We start from the raw sequence: 20,315 nt of genomic DNA on the forward strand, positions 1-20,315 counted from the left end.
AGACAGGAAAATCCAGGACGCTGGCCTTATTCGGTCTATTCAGCACCAGGAAGTCTATTTAAAGGGGAGGGGGGTAGGGGGAAGGGGTGAATATTGGAGATAGGCGCTTACTAAAGAGCATGGCCGACTACAGCAATGAGATACAGGGGCAGAAACCATTATGTTTCTGACATCATATCTAGTACAGTGGTAAATTGAATACTACGCAAGCGTATCTATTTGTCAAGTAGCCAAATGTACAACCCAGTTTGCTTTAGATTCAGAAAGATTTCCAAGGTGTAGTTGCCTTCTTGCTGAAGTGACTAGTCAAGACAAGGACCACTTAATTTTTCCGCAAGGACCTATTTTCAGGCGATGCAACATAAAAAATTGATTTAAAGGAAAATTGCTAATAATAAAATATGGAAAGCTAAGAATATTATCATCATTCAGTCTCTCGAATATGACTTGTACAGAATCCTAAAACTTTCCAACAAGCATTCTGGATTTCCGACAAACAGCCTTATAGGGGGGGGGGGGGGCGATGCGCCCTCTGTTGGCATCGGCTCTGCCAATGAGGTACGTTTTTTGTTAAATATTTCTTCGCAAGGAAAAATTATTATTTTCTAATCACACCACGCTTAATTGGACAAGATACATAGTAAGTTTGTGGTTGTTTATTCTTTGGATAGTAGTCTTGGTGGCCAATCACAAGGAATGCGTTTATTGCTTCGCAATTTTTGAGGAACCATTACAGGGGGGGCATGGTCAATTTGGCCCATCCACCATCGTCGAAAAACATTAAAACAAAAAAGAGAAACGTCGAAAAAGAAGATATCTTACAACTGTACAAATTGAAAAGTGTGTTAAAAGGCAAAATGTAAATAATATTATGTCCTGTATTTAATTATTTCATCAGTGATAAATTTTCGGAGATCGTTGAAGTCAACATCGATGTACTGGCGCCAGAATCTACGATTTCGACCCCAAACAGTTGCAGGAAAACATGGGCTATCAATTCCGTGGAATATTCTTGCCAAAGCCCGGCCAGTGAACATGACATCAGTATTTGTGCATAACATCGTCCGGACATCACGGGCAATCGCATCCCACTTACTCTGAGGGACTTCTATATCGATTTTATGGGGTGACAACCTGTTCAGAAGTGACTTCATCTCAGTCGGTTCGCATTCAAAATATTCCCGAATGCTCTTTCTCAACTGCTTGTCAGCTTCAGGGTTGTGTTTTTCGATGACGTCATGATACGTTAGATTTGATGATCTATCAAGGATGTTATAAAGTGCATCAAGTTGCAGAAGTCTTGTCTCTTCTTGTTCCTTAACTGTTTTGAGGAGAACGCTGCACACGTAGTCGCGCTCGTCATCACACAGGTCGCCTGGAAACGAATAGTACGCAAGGATACAAAGGAGCAGGAATAATATAAAGCGGACACTAAACTTAGAGCATATACTTTTACTTGCAGCGATATTAGCGATATACTGCAAGAGGTTTTTAAGGCTACACTCATTTTTATAAGAAACAAAATTCGATATTAGCATTAAATTTCTTAATTTGTTGTTGTAGATTTAAAAGATAAAAGCTCCCCAAAGATTTCTTAAATACCTAATGCAAGAGAGGTACGTTTTAGAAAAACAAACACGTAACGTGAGATAGGTGTCTAATCGTTGAAAAGAGTGAGTACCACCACCCCACCTTTAAAAGTAGGACCTTCAGCAGCTTCTTAAAATTGAGGGTGATGGCTACTGTGGTCAGCTTCTTATATAAGGTCGCTATAAGGCAAAATGGGTGTATTCCTGTTGCGTTTTTTGCATGACAACGTAAGAAGTAATAGATGGATTCTTGGTGAAACCCGAACATTGGGGAGAAGAAAAAGCAAAATCGATAACTGTTTTTAACGACTAGATCCGATCTACGTACAGCCAACAAATTGATCACAAATGTCAAACGCTCCAAAGCATCATATTCCTTCACACTGAACCGCTCAAATTATCAATAGGTTTTACAGTGTATACTAATCAGATTAAAAGAAACAATGTCACCTGAAACTCAGTAGCGTAGCCGCGGAGGGTGATAAGATTGGGGGCTGGAAGGCGAGTTAAGCGATAGAAAAATGGGGTCAGCACCCTTTGAGACGACAAAAACGCCATTTTCAAGGAGATTTTTTGCCATTGGGGGGGGGGGGGAGCCCCCTCTTGCCTTCCCCTCACTATGCTAACTGCGTGAAACTTTACAACCTGCCTGAAATTCAGCTCTCGAGCTTGCAGAACATTAAGTATTATAACAATAACAATACCTTAGAAGGATGTTGAAAATTCAACAGTTTTAAATTAAATATCTCTCTCAAATGAACACACTACCTTTGCCTATAAAAGATATCATCCTTAGAAGTTTGATAAGAGACTGCATTAATAATATAAATATCGATTCATAAATTCGCAAATTGTTTTGCTCAATGTGAAATAATGAATGCTGTATTTGATAATAATTCTTAAAAAGTACCTGGAGCGATGACATGAAAAGAAGGATCATCAAATTCAACCAAAACACCAGACTTTCCAATGAGGCTGTCATTGTGGCTCAGCGAAAACGAGGTATTCCACTGCACCGATCGCAGTTCTCGATAAATCGGTTCCAGGTCCCATCCCATTTCATCCGCCACCTCAACAACATTAAATGTAAGCGCTTTGCTGTCAGCTAGCTTCAACCGATTCCTGCGCATGTTATTAAACACAGCAGTTACTGGCAGGAACTTCATCGCAAGCAATTGCATCTGCCTTGCTCCTCCGTAACATTGCAAAGTACAGCTGGATTTGATTGGATTTAACAACGTCACAGGAGGCTCACGTAGAAATTCTAAATAAGATAACAACGTGGCAATGTTCTCTTCTGGGATATCAAGTGCTTGGACTGATTGCTGAACTGAAAACGTCACATGGTGGCCTGAGCAAACCCGTTCTTGATTATCCCAGCATTGATCTTCTTGATTATCCCCGCATTGATCTTCTTGATTGCAGTGATTACTAATCAATTGCGGTTGATTCGTATTGGAAGTACCCTGATCGCCTATCGTGCCAGGTAAATCGTCAATCGGGTGCGACTGAACGTTAGTCGATTGATCTCCTGGTAATAACTGGCCTATTGCTTCGCTAGATGCAGAACGGGCATCTGGTTCGGCACTAAGTTTATTGCTCATGTGTGTGACGTTACCTACATTAATAGCTGAACTAACCTGAAGTTCACAATCTGCAGAACTTTCTTCCTGGGTCAAAGCATCGATGTCAAGATCGTCCTTAAAGCAATTGTCAACAAAATCGTCATTTAAAAGTTGCTGGTCAGAGGCATGGGCGTCAGTTTTTCCGACATTTTTCATAAACTCACCATCACCTGATAGCATCTTCCCGGTCTGTTCTGAATCTACACTACCTCCTTCCCGCGTCTTGTGCTTCAGTGCTTCCTCGTGCCTCTTCTTGCAGTCGCATTTTTTAAACACTCTCTTCACCAGCTTCTTTACCGAATTGCCATCAACTGAGTTTGCGTAAGTATGGCGTCTCAGTTCACACAAATCCTTTGCCTGGAACAAGAAGCAACGTTTAAAGGAGTCTTACAATTGTAACACAATTCTATGTTTATTCATAACTATGTCACAAATTAGCATTGCATAAGTTTAGTGTAAGAAATTGAAATTTTTTACCAAATTGAAGGTAAAAACACAACTTCCACAAAGATTTAACATCTTACAGGAACAAACTATAGTCTGACCCCCAAAGTCCCTCTCTAAAACCTTCTCCCTCTTATATTTTTTTAGTATTTCTGGTAATACTAGTTGTAGACAGATTTAAAGACCTCTAACACATACAGCGAAGGTACCTGAAAATTGGGCTATTGGGCTACGATAAAAAATGATACAAGAAAAGAAAAGAATAAAATCAATTTTAGTGCGGTAACTGTGAATATTTAAAATGTTTCTTGCCAAGGAAAAACCAGATAAAGGCTTATTCATTCTTTTGTAGGTAAAAAATTATTAAAAACAATAACCAAATTAATAGTAACCAAGTAACTATACTAAGTGATAATTTCAAATGTACAATTGTTAACAAAGAATTATCAATATTTGACTACCTCTTCATCTAAGAATATATGACAATGAGCTGGCAATCCATCTCTCCCTGCACGGCCAATTTCCTGAAGAAATCCCTCAAAACTTTTTGGCATATTATAGTGAATAATTGCTCTAACATCCGATTTGTCAAGACCCATTCCAAAGGCAGTCGTTGCTACAACGATACGCAGTTCTCCCGACATAAATTTCTTCTGAACTTTTCGACGCTGCGCAGGAGTCATTCCGGCATGATAGCAATCAGCATCCCATGATACACTTCGCAATTTCGGTTTTTTCCTAGATTTTCTGTTCCAAAATAAAGTTCGTGTTAATAATTTGAATATAATTAAACTTCATAACTGCAACAGTTCTCGCAAATGGGGCAGATATCAGACATTTTCGAACGGGAAAAGAAACATTGCGAATGGACAAGCATTGCAACTCGCTGTAGCCTGCTAGCAGCAAATTGCCAAGCAAGATTAAAATTAGGCCTAAATAATCACTAACGTATCTTAGCCGACGCTGCAAAATTATGAGCAAAGTATGAGCATTTAAATGTACAAATTTACTGTTTGGTGGTCTGTAATAAAGAGCACGATGCCGTATTGCAGAGCTGTACACACGCTTAGGTGTACAGAACAGGACGGTTCTAAATTGCAACTCCGAGTTTCAAGCTTAATGTTACCATGTACAGTTGCACGATGGTCGCATTAAGCTTGAAAATTTGAGTTGCTAGCTAACAGTTGCAGCGTCCCTTCAGAGATGTGCATTTTTTATTGGTTTAAAGGCCATTCCCCTTAGGCTCATTACCTATAAAGCAAATGGAAAGTTTTAAGAAACAATCTTTTTGGTGGTAAAAAAATTAAAAATGGCTTTGAAAAAAGAAAACATTTGAGTACATTAAAGCTTTTCCTCTGACACCTATCCGAGTTTAAAACGTCAGAGCATCAGACCTTATAGCAGGAAAAACGTTTTCCTGAGAGAATCTTGATTTATTTCAGGACGTGTTTCTGCATCTTGTTCTTCTGTGATACTTTGCAACGTATAACAAAGGCCTAATTACAAGCAGCAAATATATTCCTTACTGAAAGATTTCCTTACCCTTTCTTCTTTGCCTTGGTTTTCGGTTGTATTTCTTCTTCGCTATCGACATCCAATTCAGTTGGTGGCAAACTCTGCAGACAAGTTCTTAATAAAGACGACAACCTTTCCGTTTGCTCTCTTCTCGTGCAATAAATTATAATCGATGTGCATTTGCTAAATCTTTCGCCTGACAACAGGCTGACTAAAGCCTAGAATTGAAGAGATCTCAAAATACAACAAGTTCATATATTTGATGTTAGACTGAAGTGAAGAATGGGCCGTAGATCACGGTAATAGTTGCGTTAATGAGAAGAATGGAGAATGAAAATTCTTAACAATAATTTTATGAATCAGGCCGGAATAACAGTGATCCGCTGGCAAACTTGAAATCTTTCATTGACCAAATCTAACTGATTTTGCATATTGAAAAGTATTTCATGCCGTTCTTTCAGGTTATTTGGTCAAAATTAAGGTATTCTAAAAATTGATTTTTGATGACGTCACACTTCGGTACTCTGTAGACTATAGCCTATTCTAAAGGAAATCTGCTGGGGGGGGCAACCCTTTGTTTAAATAAAGAGAAGGACAATAGCCTATTGTTTAAAACAATAGAAAGTCACTTTGGCTGGAGGGGCAATTGCCCCCCTAGTTAGTATGTTACACAAGGCCCTGCTGTAGACAACGAGTTCAGATATTTGGTGTCAGATTGAAGAGAAGATATATGGTAGATTGCGGTTACAGTCATATCAAACGTTGCTTAAAAAGAAAAGTGGAGTATGTCAAATCTCAACACTGTCCATCCAGGATTGCAGACACAAAATCTTCCGGCTTCCTTTTCTTTTTGTTGCTCGGCTTCTTGTATAGACTTCTTTGCAGTGTGACTAATATAAATTTATACAGGACAATACGTATTCTAAGTACAGCTTTTCGTCAATACTAAAAAAATATTCTAAGACCTACCCGGTCTCTGTCAAAATCTTTAGAAATCGTGATATGGAGGTTGTCTGGCATTGTGGGCCCTCTAATTATTCCTGCATCCAATTCTGATAGTTCTATCCCGAGATGCTTTGCAATTGATTTTGCAGTGGCTTTGGTCGAAGTTGCAGTTAGGCCAAGAAAACAATTGATACCAAGATAATCACGAACAACCTACGGAGACAAGGATGATATGCAAGAAAGTAATGAGTAATAACGTGAGAATCTTCAAATTAAAGAGCGAGTAGCACTTTAAAGAAGTAAAAATGAAAAGCTATCAAGGAAACTGGGCAACATTATTACAATTTAGCGAAACAATGGTAGAATTATCATCAATTACGAAAAAGGCAGCAGCGGTTTTCGGGACTGTGGGGCCCAGTGCCAAAAACATCTAAGGGGCCCTTGTTCCTTACAATTCTTTATTTTTTTATGCGGGGCCCCCTTTGGCTATAATAAGCGCGGGGCCTGGGGCCGTGGCCTCCTTGGACGCCTCCTAAAACCACCAATGGAATAAGGTTGTGGTTTTCTGTTGCATTTTTAGCGATTATACACATATGAACAAAGTTAAGGTTGCACAAAATTAACAGAAAATTTAAAAAAGGAACCTCTCGTGTGATAAGCAGTATTCCACTATTAGTAGCATAATATAAAAATTTGCTTGGGGCAGAGTATTTTTGCAAACGAAAACATCACAAAAAATCAGACTAACCTTACAAACTCTAAGATAGTTAGGCCGAAAATTATGCGACCACTCGGAGACGCAATGAGCTTCATCAATGCAAGCAAACGCTACTTGTGGCATACTTCCCAGCAGCGTTGTGTAGCCTTCTGATGAGCTACCCGAAACCAGTGCCTCGGGAGAAAGAAGAAGGATTGCTATTTTCTTTTCCTGGATGTCTTTTAAGACTTTTTCCCTCTGGGCCTTTGACATATTAGCGTGGTAGCAAGCTCCTTTGAGACCATATGGTAGATTGCTCACCTGAAAAAGTATGGGAATAACTCAAACATAGAAAAAGCTGCGGGACGATATAAGAAGGTGGCGATAAAATCACAAAAAAACATGTCTAATTTAAAGAAATGTGTCTTCTCTATCAGCTGTGAGATTTCGTTGTCTCAAAGTGTTAGTTTAAGGAACTAAATTTTTCACTTCGTTTCCCTAATACTTCTATTTCTACCCCCTTGGCCCCTTCCCCCAGGACAATGTTCGTAGTCTCGAAAAATGTCATACAAGCCACAAGAAAAATCGTACCCCATAACCTTATTATTGTTTCTATAGTAAATCAGCATCGTTCATAGGGAGGGGGGTGGAAGGGATGGCTGAGTTTGCCTTTGAAAACTAACGTTAGAGTCCCAATACCTGTGACAGGGATTGGACTGCAAAGAGGATTGCACTGCATAATGGTTGTTTTACAGCCTCAAGCGAGCGAATAGACAGCTTTGGGAGAATTGTGTTTCTGTTGAGAAAGGCATACACACCTGATCTTCCATCAAAGCAACAAGTGGGGAGATAACAATCGTAAGGCTTTTAGATTTCTTGTAAAACAAGTACGCTGGCAGCTGGTAACATAATGATTTTCCTGATCCAGTTGATAAAACAAGTAGGGTTGACAGGCCTGGATAAAAAATAAACCTACTCATGACTTAGTTAAAGAGTTTTGTAATTAAAATGCATGTTTTTTAGAGAAACTGGAAAATGATTTGCGTGGGCTGCAAATTTGAAGGTTTTTATAGCATTTTTTGAAAGTCTGTCACTACATCCTGTATATCCGCTGGCATTGTTCGAATTCTGCTTGCACTTTACCGATTTTGCAAGTAAATGTGAATTCTCTTGAAATGATACTCTCGCATTTTGCCATTACCTAATGTCTACGTCGTGGCTCATAACAGCTAGAGTCACGTCCCCCCTTATGGAACGATATCAGTAAAAAATTGTTTCCTCAGCTTTTTGGTACTTCCTAATAAAATAAAAGTACTACAAGCACATTATTTGATGTATAATCTACATGCTTGTGTAAAGACAGTCTTATCGGTTTTTGAAGATAAACAAACCTAAACTCCTATCATTGCACAGTCAGAATTTATAAAAAAATCGAATCGTTCCATAAGGGGCGACGTGACTCTAGAGCGCTATTACTTATTCTAATTTAAGGAAAGTACGAAAAATGGATAAAACGATATAACATAGCAACAGGGCGTTTTCAAGATTAAAGTATGAAACTATCTTGAGTATTGTTTTAAATTCTCATGTGGCTAGAAAAAAGCTTCCGATTTATCAAGAGGGTCATTATGATTCAATTCACAAGCACGCTTTCAGGATGAAAATAAAAACCTTTAAACAATCTAAAATGACTTTGAAAACAGTAAACTTTTTAAATATAGTTGAGCTTTTTCTTCGAAAATCTTCAGAGCATAAAACGTCAGAATATAGATCGAAAACGAAGAAATGTCAAAGCATAGGTGGAAATGTTTAAGTATGTTTCAAAATGTTGTATTTTCAAAGCCATTTTAAATCTTTACACACTGGTCAACAGAAACAATTTTCTGACATCACAAGGCTTAGCAAGGTCCCCCGCAGCAGCATTATTTTACAACTCTGCCTTCAACATGTGTAAATCAATCGACCCTCCTCATTACTTCACTATTCAGAATCATCCATAAAATGATTAATTTATCTGTTTCAGCAAGAAGTAGGTAATATTTTCCGATTTCCCTTGAATTTAAACATTTTAACCCTCTTTTCGGCTGTGCTCGCTTAAAATATTTCGAGGTTGATGACGAAAATTCTTTCGAGCAGTTTCACTAGCTTCCGAATAAATGCTACGTAAATATTTTACCTTTTTCCAGTAAAAAGGAGCTCGACCTAAAATTATTCATCTTTATCAATTTAATCCTAAACAATTACAAGCTGCCTCTAAGCCGCCTTTATTCCTTAAGGCCTAGTGATTGCTAAATAGAGAATAAGAGCAAAAGCTTTACCTGACACAATTCTTGCAACCGTATTTTCTTGTCCCGGCCTAAACGAGCTGTATCCTATTGCACTGAGAGCCTCATTAACTTCTCTTATGGCCTCTGCAAAAAAGGCAATGCAACGAGTACAAATTAACGTCCAATCGAGAAAATAAATCTTAAAATTGAAGGATATCATTCATACTCATACTAATATTGAAATAAAGAAGTATAATATATTTTTATATACAAGGTTAAGAATCGCTAGAATCCCAAATTTCAAATTGAATCAGATTTGAATGATGACTTCAATTTTGGCCATTAATTATTTTAACTTGAAAACCTGTATAAAGCGTACTTAGGAATGCTCATAAAGATATTTGCTCCATTCAAACTTAAAAAAGTGGCGGCTTAACCCTTTAACCCCCTCCCCCCATCAAATCACAAAATATAGACAGGGGGTTTCTTTGACCTCTGCATACTGCACAGAATTGGCAATGCAGTGAACCATCATAATATTTTGATTAATATCACAGAAAATTAATTGAATATTTCAAATCTATGGAAATCGGCAGCTTTGCAACCTTCAGTGCTTGGTGGTTTTAAAGAACTTGAGATTTCAAATTGGTTCCATATAGATCGGGCATAAAGGTCGACGATGGAAACCAATTTCCAAAAAGAATCTCAATCTTCTGCGAGTCAGTGTTGTTAATTCATTTACAATGATAATGCAATAAACATTGAAAATATTCTCTTGGTAAAACTTTAAATAAACATCGTCAGCATGCCCCTCCTCTTACAAGCAATTCATCAATCATATAAATAGGGGTAAGAGTTTCCGCTGTCACCTCTCTAACTATCAGGACTGTAATCGTAGGCCAATGGCAAAATATTTGAGTAGATACCTTGTGACGGCTGCCCATCAACAGGCTCGTATAATGGTGGCACAGGTGGAGCAGCTCTAGGTGGGTGGTACGGAACCCTTGGCCAACACCTCGGAAGATCTGGAACGCCTTGAAAGTAAAGTAACATAGCTATGCAGTCATCGTGAGTATATGCGAAACAAAGCTATTCAATCGTCGTGAAATAAAAGGGCATAGTGGTCCCATTTTTGGCCTACAAGTAACTTTCATGGAACTTCCAGGTATAACTGCTCTTCGGATTGTTTATAGAGAAATCACATTGGTAAAGATGGTTTTGAAACACTACAATTTTTAATCGGTAATATTCCGACCCTTTCATACAGTGAAATTCCACTATTACCCCCTTGCTACTATGAGCTTAAGTCTGGTATATGCTACTTGAAAATTTGTGAATGACTGTAAGCGGAGCAAAATTAAATAGTTTTCCGCATTTTGGTCTAATTTCTATGTCACTGTAACAGGTAGTGTGACGTAGCGGAATCGATTGTATTGAAATAAAAACATTGTGGCACGCTTATGATACGAACTTTTGAACTATACATTCTGATTTTTCACTTTTCTACTAGACTTCTTAAAACGCATAATGTCTCAAAAATATCTACCTTGGATAGAAAACGTGGCTGGTGTTTCAAGTTCATCTTCTTCATGAACTGGAGTGTAGTCTTCCTTCGTTTTACCATTAAATGATGAAAATCGTCTAGAAAAAAATTCAACTTATAATACATGAAATAGAACTTGAAAAGGAGGACATTTTAGCTTTGTCAAGAGTTGAAAATCAAGATGCCAGTCAAATAAGGTTTTTGCACAAAGCTGGCCCCGTTCTGATTACGAGGCTTTCTTCTCGACCGCTTCGCATAAAAAATGACTGTTCAAACAACAACCCGATGTTTTTCCTGGAATATTTATTGGTAAAAAGTAACTCTGAAGGAAGGAAATTGAAACACTGTAATTTTTTGTACAGGGCCTCCGACGAAGGGGCCCACCCTCTCCATAATTTTGCAAGGCAATAGAGCTTTTTTAAAATCATTTGTCATGGGTGTCAAATTCTCCCCCTCCCCCCTTCCACTTTACAGCCTGTGTCGGAGCCCATGTTGTAAATGCGAAATAGTTCTAAAGCTATGAGGAAGCACATCCTCGGCTAGAAAACTCAGTCTCTATTTTCCTAAATTCAGTACCTATGTTAGCAAATACACTTTGCTAAGGAAGTTTTCAAGTGCATTGTTGAATGAAGCTTTACTAAAGAACAATTCAGGTATCTTCGAGTTTTTGGCGTTATTGAGTGAGTTCTTGTCAGAAAAATCGGAATTTGTCGTGGTTATTTCGATGATTCTACCTTACTTCATGACATGTAGTCATTCGATCCTTTATGTTCAAAATGTGTGTATTATTGTTTCCAACCAAAAATTTTGTAATCAAATGTTCCACTAGAACTATTACACAAATTTCAGCTAAGGCCAAGGCAGTTGAGTATCCTGACGTATTACTCTTTTATCACTATTACATAAAGCATTTTTTTTTAACACTGAATTATGAAATATAAATTTAACAAGAAAACCGACCTTCAAGGAATATTTAATTTGTGATTTTACCAGCTACTCAGATAGCCCCATATATAAAATACCCAAAAAAGAGCAACAATGTGAAATGTCGCCATCAAGCACAGAAAACCTGCCTTCTTACTGACTACGAACTGAATAACAAAGTTGATCTTACGATGGGTTTCCTTTGGTTGATCTTTTGCCGCATTCTTTGGCCCAGTGTCCCTCTTGGTGACATTTGAAGCAAACTGCGGGGCTTTTTGTATTGAATTGGGTCTTTTTCTTAAACATCTGTCTTTTATAGGTCGATGCCTTTATTCTCCGCTTTCCTCGACAAAACTTTTTCTTCTGGATGTCAATCTTAACAAAGTTTTCACTGACAAGACTAGAACGAAATTTAAAATTGACACGTTACTTATAGCGTCCCAGATGACGTTAAAATCATAACAACTTGCAATGAAAATTGTAAATTACCATAGAAGATTAAATTAACCTCTATAGTTAGGCTAAAACTTAATAAGCAAGGTATACTTTTGTAGATAATCGATATAATCTTCTCAGAAATATTTCTTTCTCCAAATCTAGCGATCAAACTCTATATCTTCTGAAAATGTTTCAAAGTGAAAAATTTACTAGCTGAATCAGATAAATACAATTTGTAAATAGCTTTGAAAAAAGCAAACATTTAGTAAACTAAAGCTTTTCGTCTGACACTCTTCAGAGTTTAAAACGTCAGAACATAGATCGAAAACTCTACGCTAAGAAATATATATACCCAGTTGTGGATCGAAATAGGCCAATCAGAAACACGAGCACATGACTGTAAACATCTATCTACATAAGCACGAAAAAACATAAGCACAAAAGGAGTTCGTTTTAACCTTAGGACTCCATTGTTAACATTCTAATAGGCAAGCGGCACTGATTGGTCAACCTTTACAGTCATGTGCTCGTGTTTCTGATTGGCCTATTTCGATCCACAACTGGGTATATATATTTCTTAGCGTAGAGTTTTCGATCTATGTTCTGACGTTTTAAACTCTGAAGAGTGTCAGACGAAAAGCTTTAGTTTACTAAATGTTTGCTTTTTCCAAAGATATTTACAAGTTTGGACCACCAAAAGATTGTTTATAAATACAATTCCTGCAAATACTTTTAACCATCTTACAAGTCAAGTTATTTGCATTTTTATTAAGACACATCTTAGTCTAAATCACACTAATTTGCACCTATCTAGTCAGTGTCTATGATTAACTTCTTCAAAATCATTTCAATTTAACAAACATATATTGACCATATTTATATTTACACAAATATTCCCCAAAAAGTACACAAAAGCTTTACCGTTTTCCCCGTGTTGTTTTCGGTACTCCGTCATTTATTGCCTCGATTTTTACTCTTTTCTCTTTCGAACCAGAAATTTCCTTGCGAGGCTCCTCCGCGAGATCAGGTTCGTCTACAGCTTTCCTCTTACGTGTAATGACTTTCAAAGCTCCAGTAACATTTTTATCATGCAAAATCTCTTCTAGTTGTGCTCCTCTAGTTAAACTTGATTTTTCTAGGTTCTTCGTGTGGCCTAACTTTTCTAAACCCATATTTGAATCCCTATCTTTAGGTGAACTGTAAGATTCTTCATCTAAGACTTTTCCTTTCCCTACAGATACACACTCCGATTTAAATTTCACAGAAGAGTTCTTTCCAGTTTGTTCAGTACTGATAGCAGTCTTCGTTTCTGATACAGACAAATCACTTGCTTTACATTCGTTCTCAGAGCCCAGTTGCCTAGAATTTGTCATACTTGAATCTGCCACCACCTCATATTTTCCTTGCTTTTTCCAAGTTTCTACGTTCTTGTTTTCATCTAATGTGCTTAATGGCACTTCAGGCAACGAGTCCTCCATTTCAACTTCATCACAGCCATGCCTCGATCGGCCATTCTCCTTTTCGTGAAGATTCATGCAATCACCACTGTCTTCAAAATTATCAAATTCAGTATCCATACATTGATCAAATTCTTCAAATGGTTGCAACTCATCTTCCACCTCATCTTTGGGCTTCACTTTCTCAAGCCATTCCTTAGAGACATGATAATTTCTTCGCACAGCAGAAGTCTTCTTTGATGCAAAACTGGTTCGTCTGCAATGGAAGCTGATTCTTGTAAGCAAATAGCTAAGCTATGACACAAATTTTGGTCATGGTTGACTTTGATTTAAAACGATATTAAAGCTGCATTGAATAAACTGCTTTAAAGGAATTTCGCTCTCTTTTTTGTCCTAAAAGTGTCTTAATGAATCGTTTTTCTTTTTAATCGGTCATTCTTGCCAGAATTTTAATCTTTTTAGGTTAATTTTTTAGGCCTAAGGACCCTGTCACAAAGCACTTACCATGATTAGAATGGAGAGTGAAAGAAGAGCGGTGAGTGAGATTTAGTTTCTTGATCTTTCTTTTGAAAGAAGATAGGTTATAAGAACAGAGAAAGCAAGAAAAGGGTTCAATGTTTCATAGTTCTCAAGCTCTGAGAAGCTTTCTAGATCTTCAAACCTTGAAGGCATTGAGTCGTGGTAAAAAGGTCTTCCTTCCTATATGAGGTTGTTAGGGTGCTCACTGTAGTTTCGTGCGATATCAGCATCTATTGTTGATAACTTGATATCGGTGGAAGCTGTTTTGTAATTCAGTATGAGGTGAGTACATGTGATCAGTTCAGGCCAATCAATAAAATTGTAGCACAAAACTCGTTAGTCAGCAGAATTTGGTATAGTCTCTGTTTTAATCATGACTCGATGCCATTAAGTCAAATATTTATCATAAGCATCATATAACAGTGCATGGCTTTAGGAAAATGCCCAAGGGTACAAATTCAGGAATTTTATTTGTTTGGTTGAATATCAAGGGGATTGCTTCTCAAGATAGGCTTGATGTCTTGATTATAAGAATTTATAATATTAGATTAAATATGTATTACAAATATGCTTACCTTCCATAATTGGATGCCACAAAACTCTTTGATGTTATATGGATACTTTCAGTGATTTTGTTCTCTTTTAAGACATCATCTCCATCATTTGTTGACTGTTCTTCTTTCATTAGAACTACATTGGTTTTTTCTGTCTCCTCAATGTTGTCCTGTTAAAACAAAATTGCCGACAAGGCTGTAAGTTGTCACATTTACCACACTCAATTAAGATTGTATTAGAGAGAAAAGTTGATAAATAGATCGTATGTTTTTAGTAGAGAAAGTTTTGTTATTTTTTCAAAGTTTTATAAATTGGTCTGGTCAGAATGTTATTTTACATATCTTCCTTTTGTCATAGATTGGATTGGTGCATCAATTTAAAAATAAAGCAAAAACCAGAAAATTGACTATACAATAATATAGTCATAATATAATATTCACCAATTTTGACACTGGGAAATCACTTTCTCCTTTTACATCATTAATTGCACATTCAGTGTTTGATTTTGGTTTCAAAACTGCTGAAGGATCTTTCAGGTGTCTTTTCTTCACAAAGGTAGTCTGGTGTTTGTCTCTCACTGAATGGTACTTCAAATGGCTAGCAGGTTTCTTTAACTCTTCAGTCTTGTTTAAATCCTTGCCAAATATTCCAACATCAGTACTTCTTTTAACAGATTCACAAGAATTCTGAAGTAAAGGAAAGTAACAAATTTATTAAAAAAGCAATCTCCGCTATAATTATAGTATGTTCTATTCTTTCTATAAACATATTCATTTTTTATCAACAAATCATAAACTGTAAACCTTTTCAGGCACAATTTTATCAAGCTTACTACCAGAATATGACAAATTTGAATTTGAAATTTATGAGACTTCTATGCTAAACAAAACAAGAACAGAAGATATGATTATCATTAAGGTTGAAGAATTTGCCTTGATGCGTGCCTGCATACGGGTGCGTAAACCTTAAATAAGTCTTTCCTTTATACCAATTGTTGTCTTTGTATTGATCTGTTTGTCTGTAACCCTTTTATGTAGCTTACGTTTTTCTGTGTTTTATTTGTGTTTAATTTTACTGGAATTGTTTCAAATTACATGCAGGGTGAATTGACAATAAAATGGACCTGAAACTAAATTTAAACATGAGGAGCACCTTCTCTACAGTCTGTTGATTTTATGAGAGCAAGTTTGTTTAAAGGTTTTGGTTCAGCATGAAATGCAGCTAATTGACTGTTAGAACTTCATGTTGCTTTGGGAATTATCCCTGATAAGATCTGGAGTAACATATGAAGAACAAATCATTAAATGATCTTACATAAATATATTTAAGAGAGGTGATAAAAAAATTCTAACAGCTGGTTTTGTAAATCTGGCTATAATAGTAAATATCTCAAAATGTAAGTGGCTCATTTCATTTCCAGTAGACAGTAAAATTCAAACTTAATTTTTATTTAAAAAAATATCAAAAATATACTCAAAGACCTTATTTTCAAAACTTGTTCCCGTTTCTTTGTTGTCGCATTGCTTGAGCTTTTCCTTTAGATGATAGTATTCTTTGTAGGCACCTATACAAATGTCATAGTTGAAAGTATCTAACTGATTTCAAACTAAAACCAAGTAAAATAACATAGAAAACTAGGTTTTATTTTTTTGCAATCTGACATGAAGCTGTATAGGCAAAGAACAAAGGTAATTCTATATTGTCTTCCTCTTACCAAATTTATGTTATTTTTTCATATAACAGGTTTTTATTAAGTAGAATCCCCAAAAATACTTTGGCAGTGAATGACCTATTTGGTAGTTTTCATTAACCATTAAGAAGCATGCACTGTCATCAATGCATGATCAAAAAATAATCAGCTTATAATAAGAGTACCATTTCACATTTGGTGAAGGCTATGAAGGGATCAAGCACAAAGGTTGCAGAATATGTTATAGTACTGAAACATATATAATTTATAATACTGACTGTTGCATAGAAAACTATTATTAATAGAGGATAGCAAAATGTAAATTTAAAAAATAAACAAAGAAAATCAAAATAGAAACCTTTGATTTCATTCCCTGACTCTTCGATATCTTCCTAGGAGACAGAAAAAAATGATGGAGATAAGTAATTGAAGTTATTTCAAAATGTACAATCCCATTCTGCAATTTATCATTAGTTAAATTTATATTGTAATAAAGTTCTTGTAGCTATAGAAGTACGCTTTATATCACACAACTTCTCAGAGCCGAGTGAAAACTTTAATGAGAATAACAAGTCAAAGCAATTAATTTTTGTGCCTCAATATGTGGCAACTATGGATGTTTTAGCAATTGATAGGGATGTACCGGATATCCGGTAGACCGGATAATCCGGTGCCGGATCGCTGATTTTTTGAAAATCCGGTTCCGGCCGGATATGTTTCTGAAATCCAGCCAGTTGCCGGATTTTCCAGAACTTTAATCAAAACTAAGAAAATTTGGAGAACCAAGTCAGACTCCCTTCATGCAGTGATTAAAAATGGATTTTCCAGAACTAAACAATATTGACGATAAAACAAGCGCCTTGAAAACAGATTTGACATGAAAGTGCTTGTCATCACAAAACAGGAAGACTGGATGATATAATTCACAAATTTGATCTGCTTTTTAGGCCAAATTTTTCATTTTTGGTTTTTAGACTTAGATTGCCTGGAAAAATTGTTTTTTGCTTACTACTTAAATTTGACCTTGTTGGCCTTTTCAGCAGACGTCCAAAATTAATAAGTAATTACTACATTCATAGAATAATTAGTTGTTAACTACAAAGTGTTAACCAAATTTCAAATTTTATCACCTAACCTAAATATTATCTTGATATTAGCAAAGGGTTTTGGAAAAAAGTAAGATTCTTATCAAAGTTAAGAAATTATCTAACAGGCACAAGCGTAGAAATATAACCAGTGCCTGCTCTATGGATTCTTGAGAGAGTTTTTGATTTGGCCTTTTTATGAGCATTTTGGCTTGAATTGCTCACCAGTCTAGCCTTCGTTTGTAAATTCAATCTGGCAACCCTGAATAGGTCTCTTTGATCTTCTTGCTATACATTTTTTTGCAAAGTGGCTCAAAACTTTTTATTACTGAAAATTCTATAAATGGTCAGATTATCCGGTAGAATCCGGCCGGATATTCCACGAAGAAATCCGGTAAATCCGGTTCTGGCCGGATTCTGAAAATCCTGATCCGGTACACCCCTAGCAATTGATACTTGCATTTTGGCTATTGGTTAGTTATTGTGCTTTGGTTAGTTAACCGTGTATTGGTTAGTTAATTTAGCGTTGTTCATAAGAATCTAGAATCTGCATAATTGTTAATAGAATCAGATATGTGCACCAAAAGAACAAATTTCATCCTGTCTTTAAAAGAATCTTACAAGACGTTTCTATGATGAATAGTACTAGAATTTGTTGAAATTTTGTTACCAAGGGGGTTGATTCCTTATCTAAACATGTGTCACGTGTGCAGTGTAATGCCACAGAATCTCAAAAGTCAACATTGAACTGAATCTTCAAGAAAACAAAGCATGTGGAAAATAAATGACATAACACACACCTTGTTTGGCTTCCTGCCATGGCTTCTGAAGAATAATGACTCCCAACATTTCAATTCACGTTTAATGCTTGAGAGTTTGCCATGTAGATCTAAAAAGTACATAACATTCAGAAACCCTAAATAAGGCTTGTTGAAACTGCCCATAGTCGAGCACATGAGTTTATCACTCAGAAAAGAAACCAGGCAAAAATTGGTGTTGATCATATCCAAAGGTGGGGCCAGCCACTATGCTCTGGGGGGACAAAACAAAAGATTTTTGACCATGCCCCTTTTAGCACCAGAAAACGCCTTTTTACTTACAAGAAACAAAATTTTTACCTGAAGGGAATGCCCATGTCTCATTTTTGGCTATGTAAAGGCAGTTTGAAAATCATAGGATTACATCACAAAAAGTATGTTGCCAAAATATTACCCCTTCCCCAACATTTTCTCATCGGATTTAGACGAAATACAAAATTGATCCTGCCAAGGGACGTGTCCACCTCCCTGTCTCCCTGTGGGGCCGCTACTGTATCCAGTTCATAACATTCAAAATAGGTAAAAACAATTATTATAATTAGAAGGGTATTATAATTTTTTTGCAAAATATTCAGGATACCCTAAACAATCAATTCTTTTAATCAAGTTATCATAGACTTCTAAGGGAATGAGACACCTCTAATTTCAATAGTAGAACAGGTTTCATTATTAAACTATAATTTAAAACTATGACTAGATGTTTTATCTTAGGATTGAGTGAGATTCTTGCATACCAGGGTTCCCAAACGTCTAACTATTGGGGCCGAGGCATGAAAAGGCAGATACCCCTGCAGCCGAACTGTTGCATAGCAGACAAGAGAATTAAAGTAGCAATTGAAGATTGTGGGTCTCTGGTAAAAAGTGATAATCTGCACAGCAATATAATTTTACCGTTTGGATTCAGCCCCTGAAACAAAAATCTTCTTTTAGGCCGTTTTGCAGCCATCTGTTTTTAACCTATGAATATCATTAACTGGCCGATGCAAAGTTTCAAATTCGCATTATAAATCTCTCTTTAATCAACATCAAATTTTGCTATTCGATGGGTAAGATAGAAATCAAAATGGTCTTACTGTCTTCAACTTTCGGACTTGTATCTCTCATCTTGTTCCTGCATCACTTTGTGAAATTTCGCGCCAAAATCCAAGGCTCGAACATCCGCCGTATAAACCACAGGGTCACAACGAGAGAAAATGTAGTGCATCACATAGCAGATAGCACATAGCACATAGCAACATAGACTTACTCCATGAGCCTCTGTTTCGCTACTGCCTCACTTGACGGACGCTACAACAGATGATCTGTTGTAGCGTCCGTCAAGTGAGGCAGTAGCGAAACAGAGGCTCATGGAGTAAGTCTAATAGCAACATACCGTGGGCCACAATGTGGACCACCAGGAAAGTACACGTTTTTATTTGTAAGAAACTAGTACTGTGATGCCCAAAAGTTAAAGAAACCTTAGTACTAGGCTCGAGAAAAATTAAGAAGCTTTAAGAGTCTAAAATCTATTAATGTGTTGATTTTTCTTTACAAGGATACGACCTCGATCTGCATGGGTTTTTTTCAGTGACGATCTGCATTATAAATCTTCCAAAATGCTCTATTTCAAAACGGCAAGGCAATTTTAGGTCCAGAAATAAGAAACCAACTAAGTAAAGCAAGTTTATTACTAAAACGCCAAAATTTGGGTACCAACCTAAGAAACTTTAAGTACTTAGTGCTGATCCAAGTTTCTTTTAAAATAAATAACGTGTAGTGTAACTACCGTTCTTTGAATAAGTTGGAAATCTTTAGTAACCTTAGAAATTTTTTAGTTAAAGTAATTTTTGAAGGCTTAGTACAATTAAAGTGCAAAATAACAATTGGCTTATCGTCAGTCGGAAATTTCGTGCCCTTCACCATCCCAAGAATATCCCTCAATTCACGTCCCTGTGGATCACATTTCAGAATAGACAAAAACCTTCTTGTCAAAAGAATTCTTCTAATTTTCTTTTAATCATAAAAGCGCAGGGGCTTCGTGGCGAATGAATTCTAGAGGGGGAAGAAAGAAAAATTTTCCGACAAAACTTCTTTGATTTATTTTACTCAAATAGAAGCATTTCATGGAAGTGTAAGGGTCGGGGCAGAAAGGCGCGTAACTTTTTTCTTTGGCTGGAAAGAAATTTAAAATCCATTTTCGTCTTTTGTGTCTGTTTCTTCATACT

The 20,315-nt window shown here is 36.5% G+C and overlaps 1 protein-coding gene across 1 annotated transcript; it reads right to left on the reverse strand.

Annotated features, from left to right (window-relative positions):
* Nucleotides 1–351: 351 nt before the first annotated feature.
* LOC135690965 (ATP-dependent DNA helicase Q4) lies at nucleotides 352–19,344 on the reverse strand. Its single transcript, XM_089114965.1, has 18 exons — nucleotides 19,185–19,344; nucleotides 18,094–18,182; nucleotides 16,567–16,600; nucleotides 16,000–16,082; nucleotides 14,959–15,204; nucleotides 14,539–14,687; nucleotides 12,909–13,700; nucleotides 11,740–11,949; nucleotides 10,629–10,723; nucleotides 10,009–10,116; nucleotides 9,134–9,226; nucleotides 7,634–7,770; nucleotides 6,867–7,136; nucleotides 6,143–6,331; nucleotides 5,201–5,391; nucleotides 4,120–4,405; nucleotides 2,500–3,571; nucleotides 352–1,375 (listed from the first exon to the last, which is right to left on the reverse strand). The coding sequence occupies exons 1-18, from the start codon at nucleotides 19,213–19,215 to the stop codon at nucleotides 870–872; spliced, it is 4,581 nt and encodes a 1,526-aa protein (XP_088971091.1). The 5' UTR covers nucleotides 19,216–19,344; the 3' UTR covers nucleotides 352–869.
* Nucleotides 19,345–20,315: the final 971 nt, after the last annotated feature.

This window comes from Rhopilema esculentum, chromosome 4 (assembly GCF_057945365.1).
Source record: "Rhopilema esculentum isolate cy_ngs chromosome 4, ASM5794536v1, whole genome shotgun sequence".
NCBI classification, from domain to species: Eukaryota; Metazoa; Cnidaria; class Scyphozoa; order Rhizostomeae; family Rhizostomatidae; genus Rhopilema; species Rhopilema esculentum.

Coding starts and splice junctions, on each gene's coding strand:
- LOC135690965 (XM_089114965.1), bottom strand. CDS start 19,215: ATGAGAGATACAAGTCCGAAAGTTGAAGACA. Junction 16,601..18,093: donor ATGGCAGGAAGCCAAACAAG/GTGTGTGTTATG, acceptor TCTGTCTCCTAG/GAAGATATCGAAGAGTCAGG. Junction 4,406..5,200: donor ACCAAGGCAAAGAAGAAAGG/GTAAGGAAATCT, acceptor ATTTTGGAACAG/AAAATCTAGGAAAAAACCGA.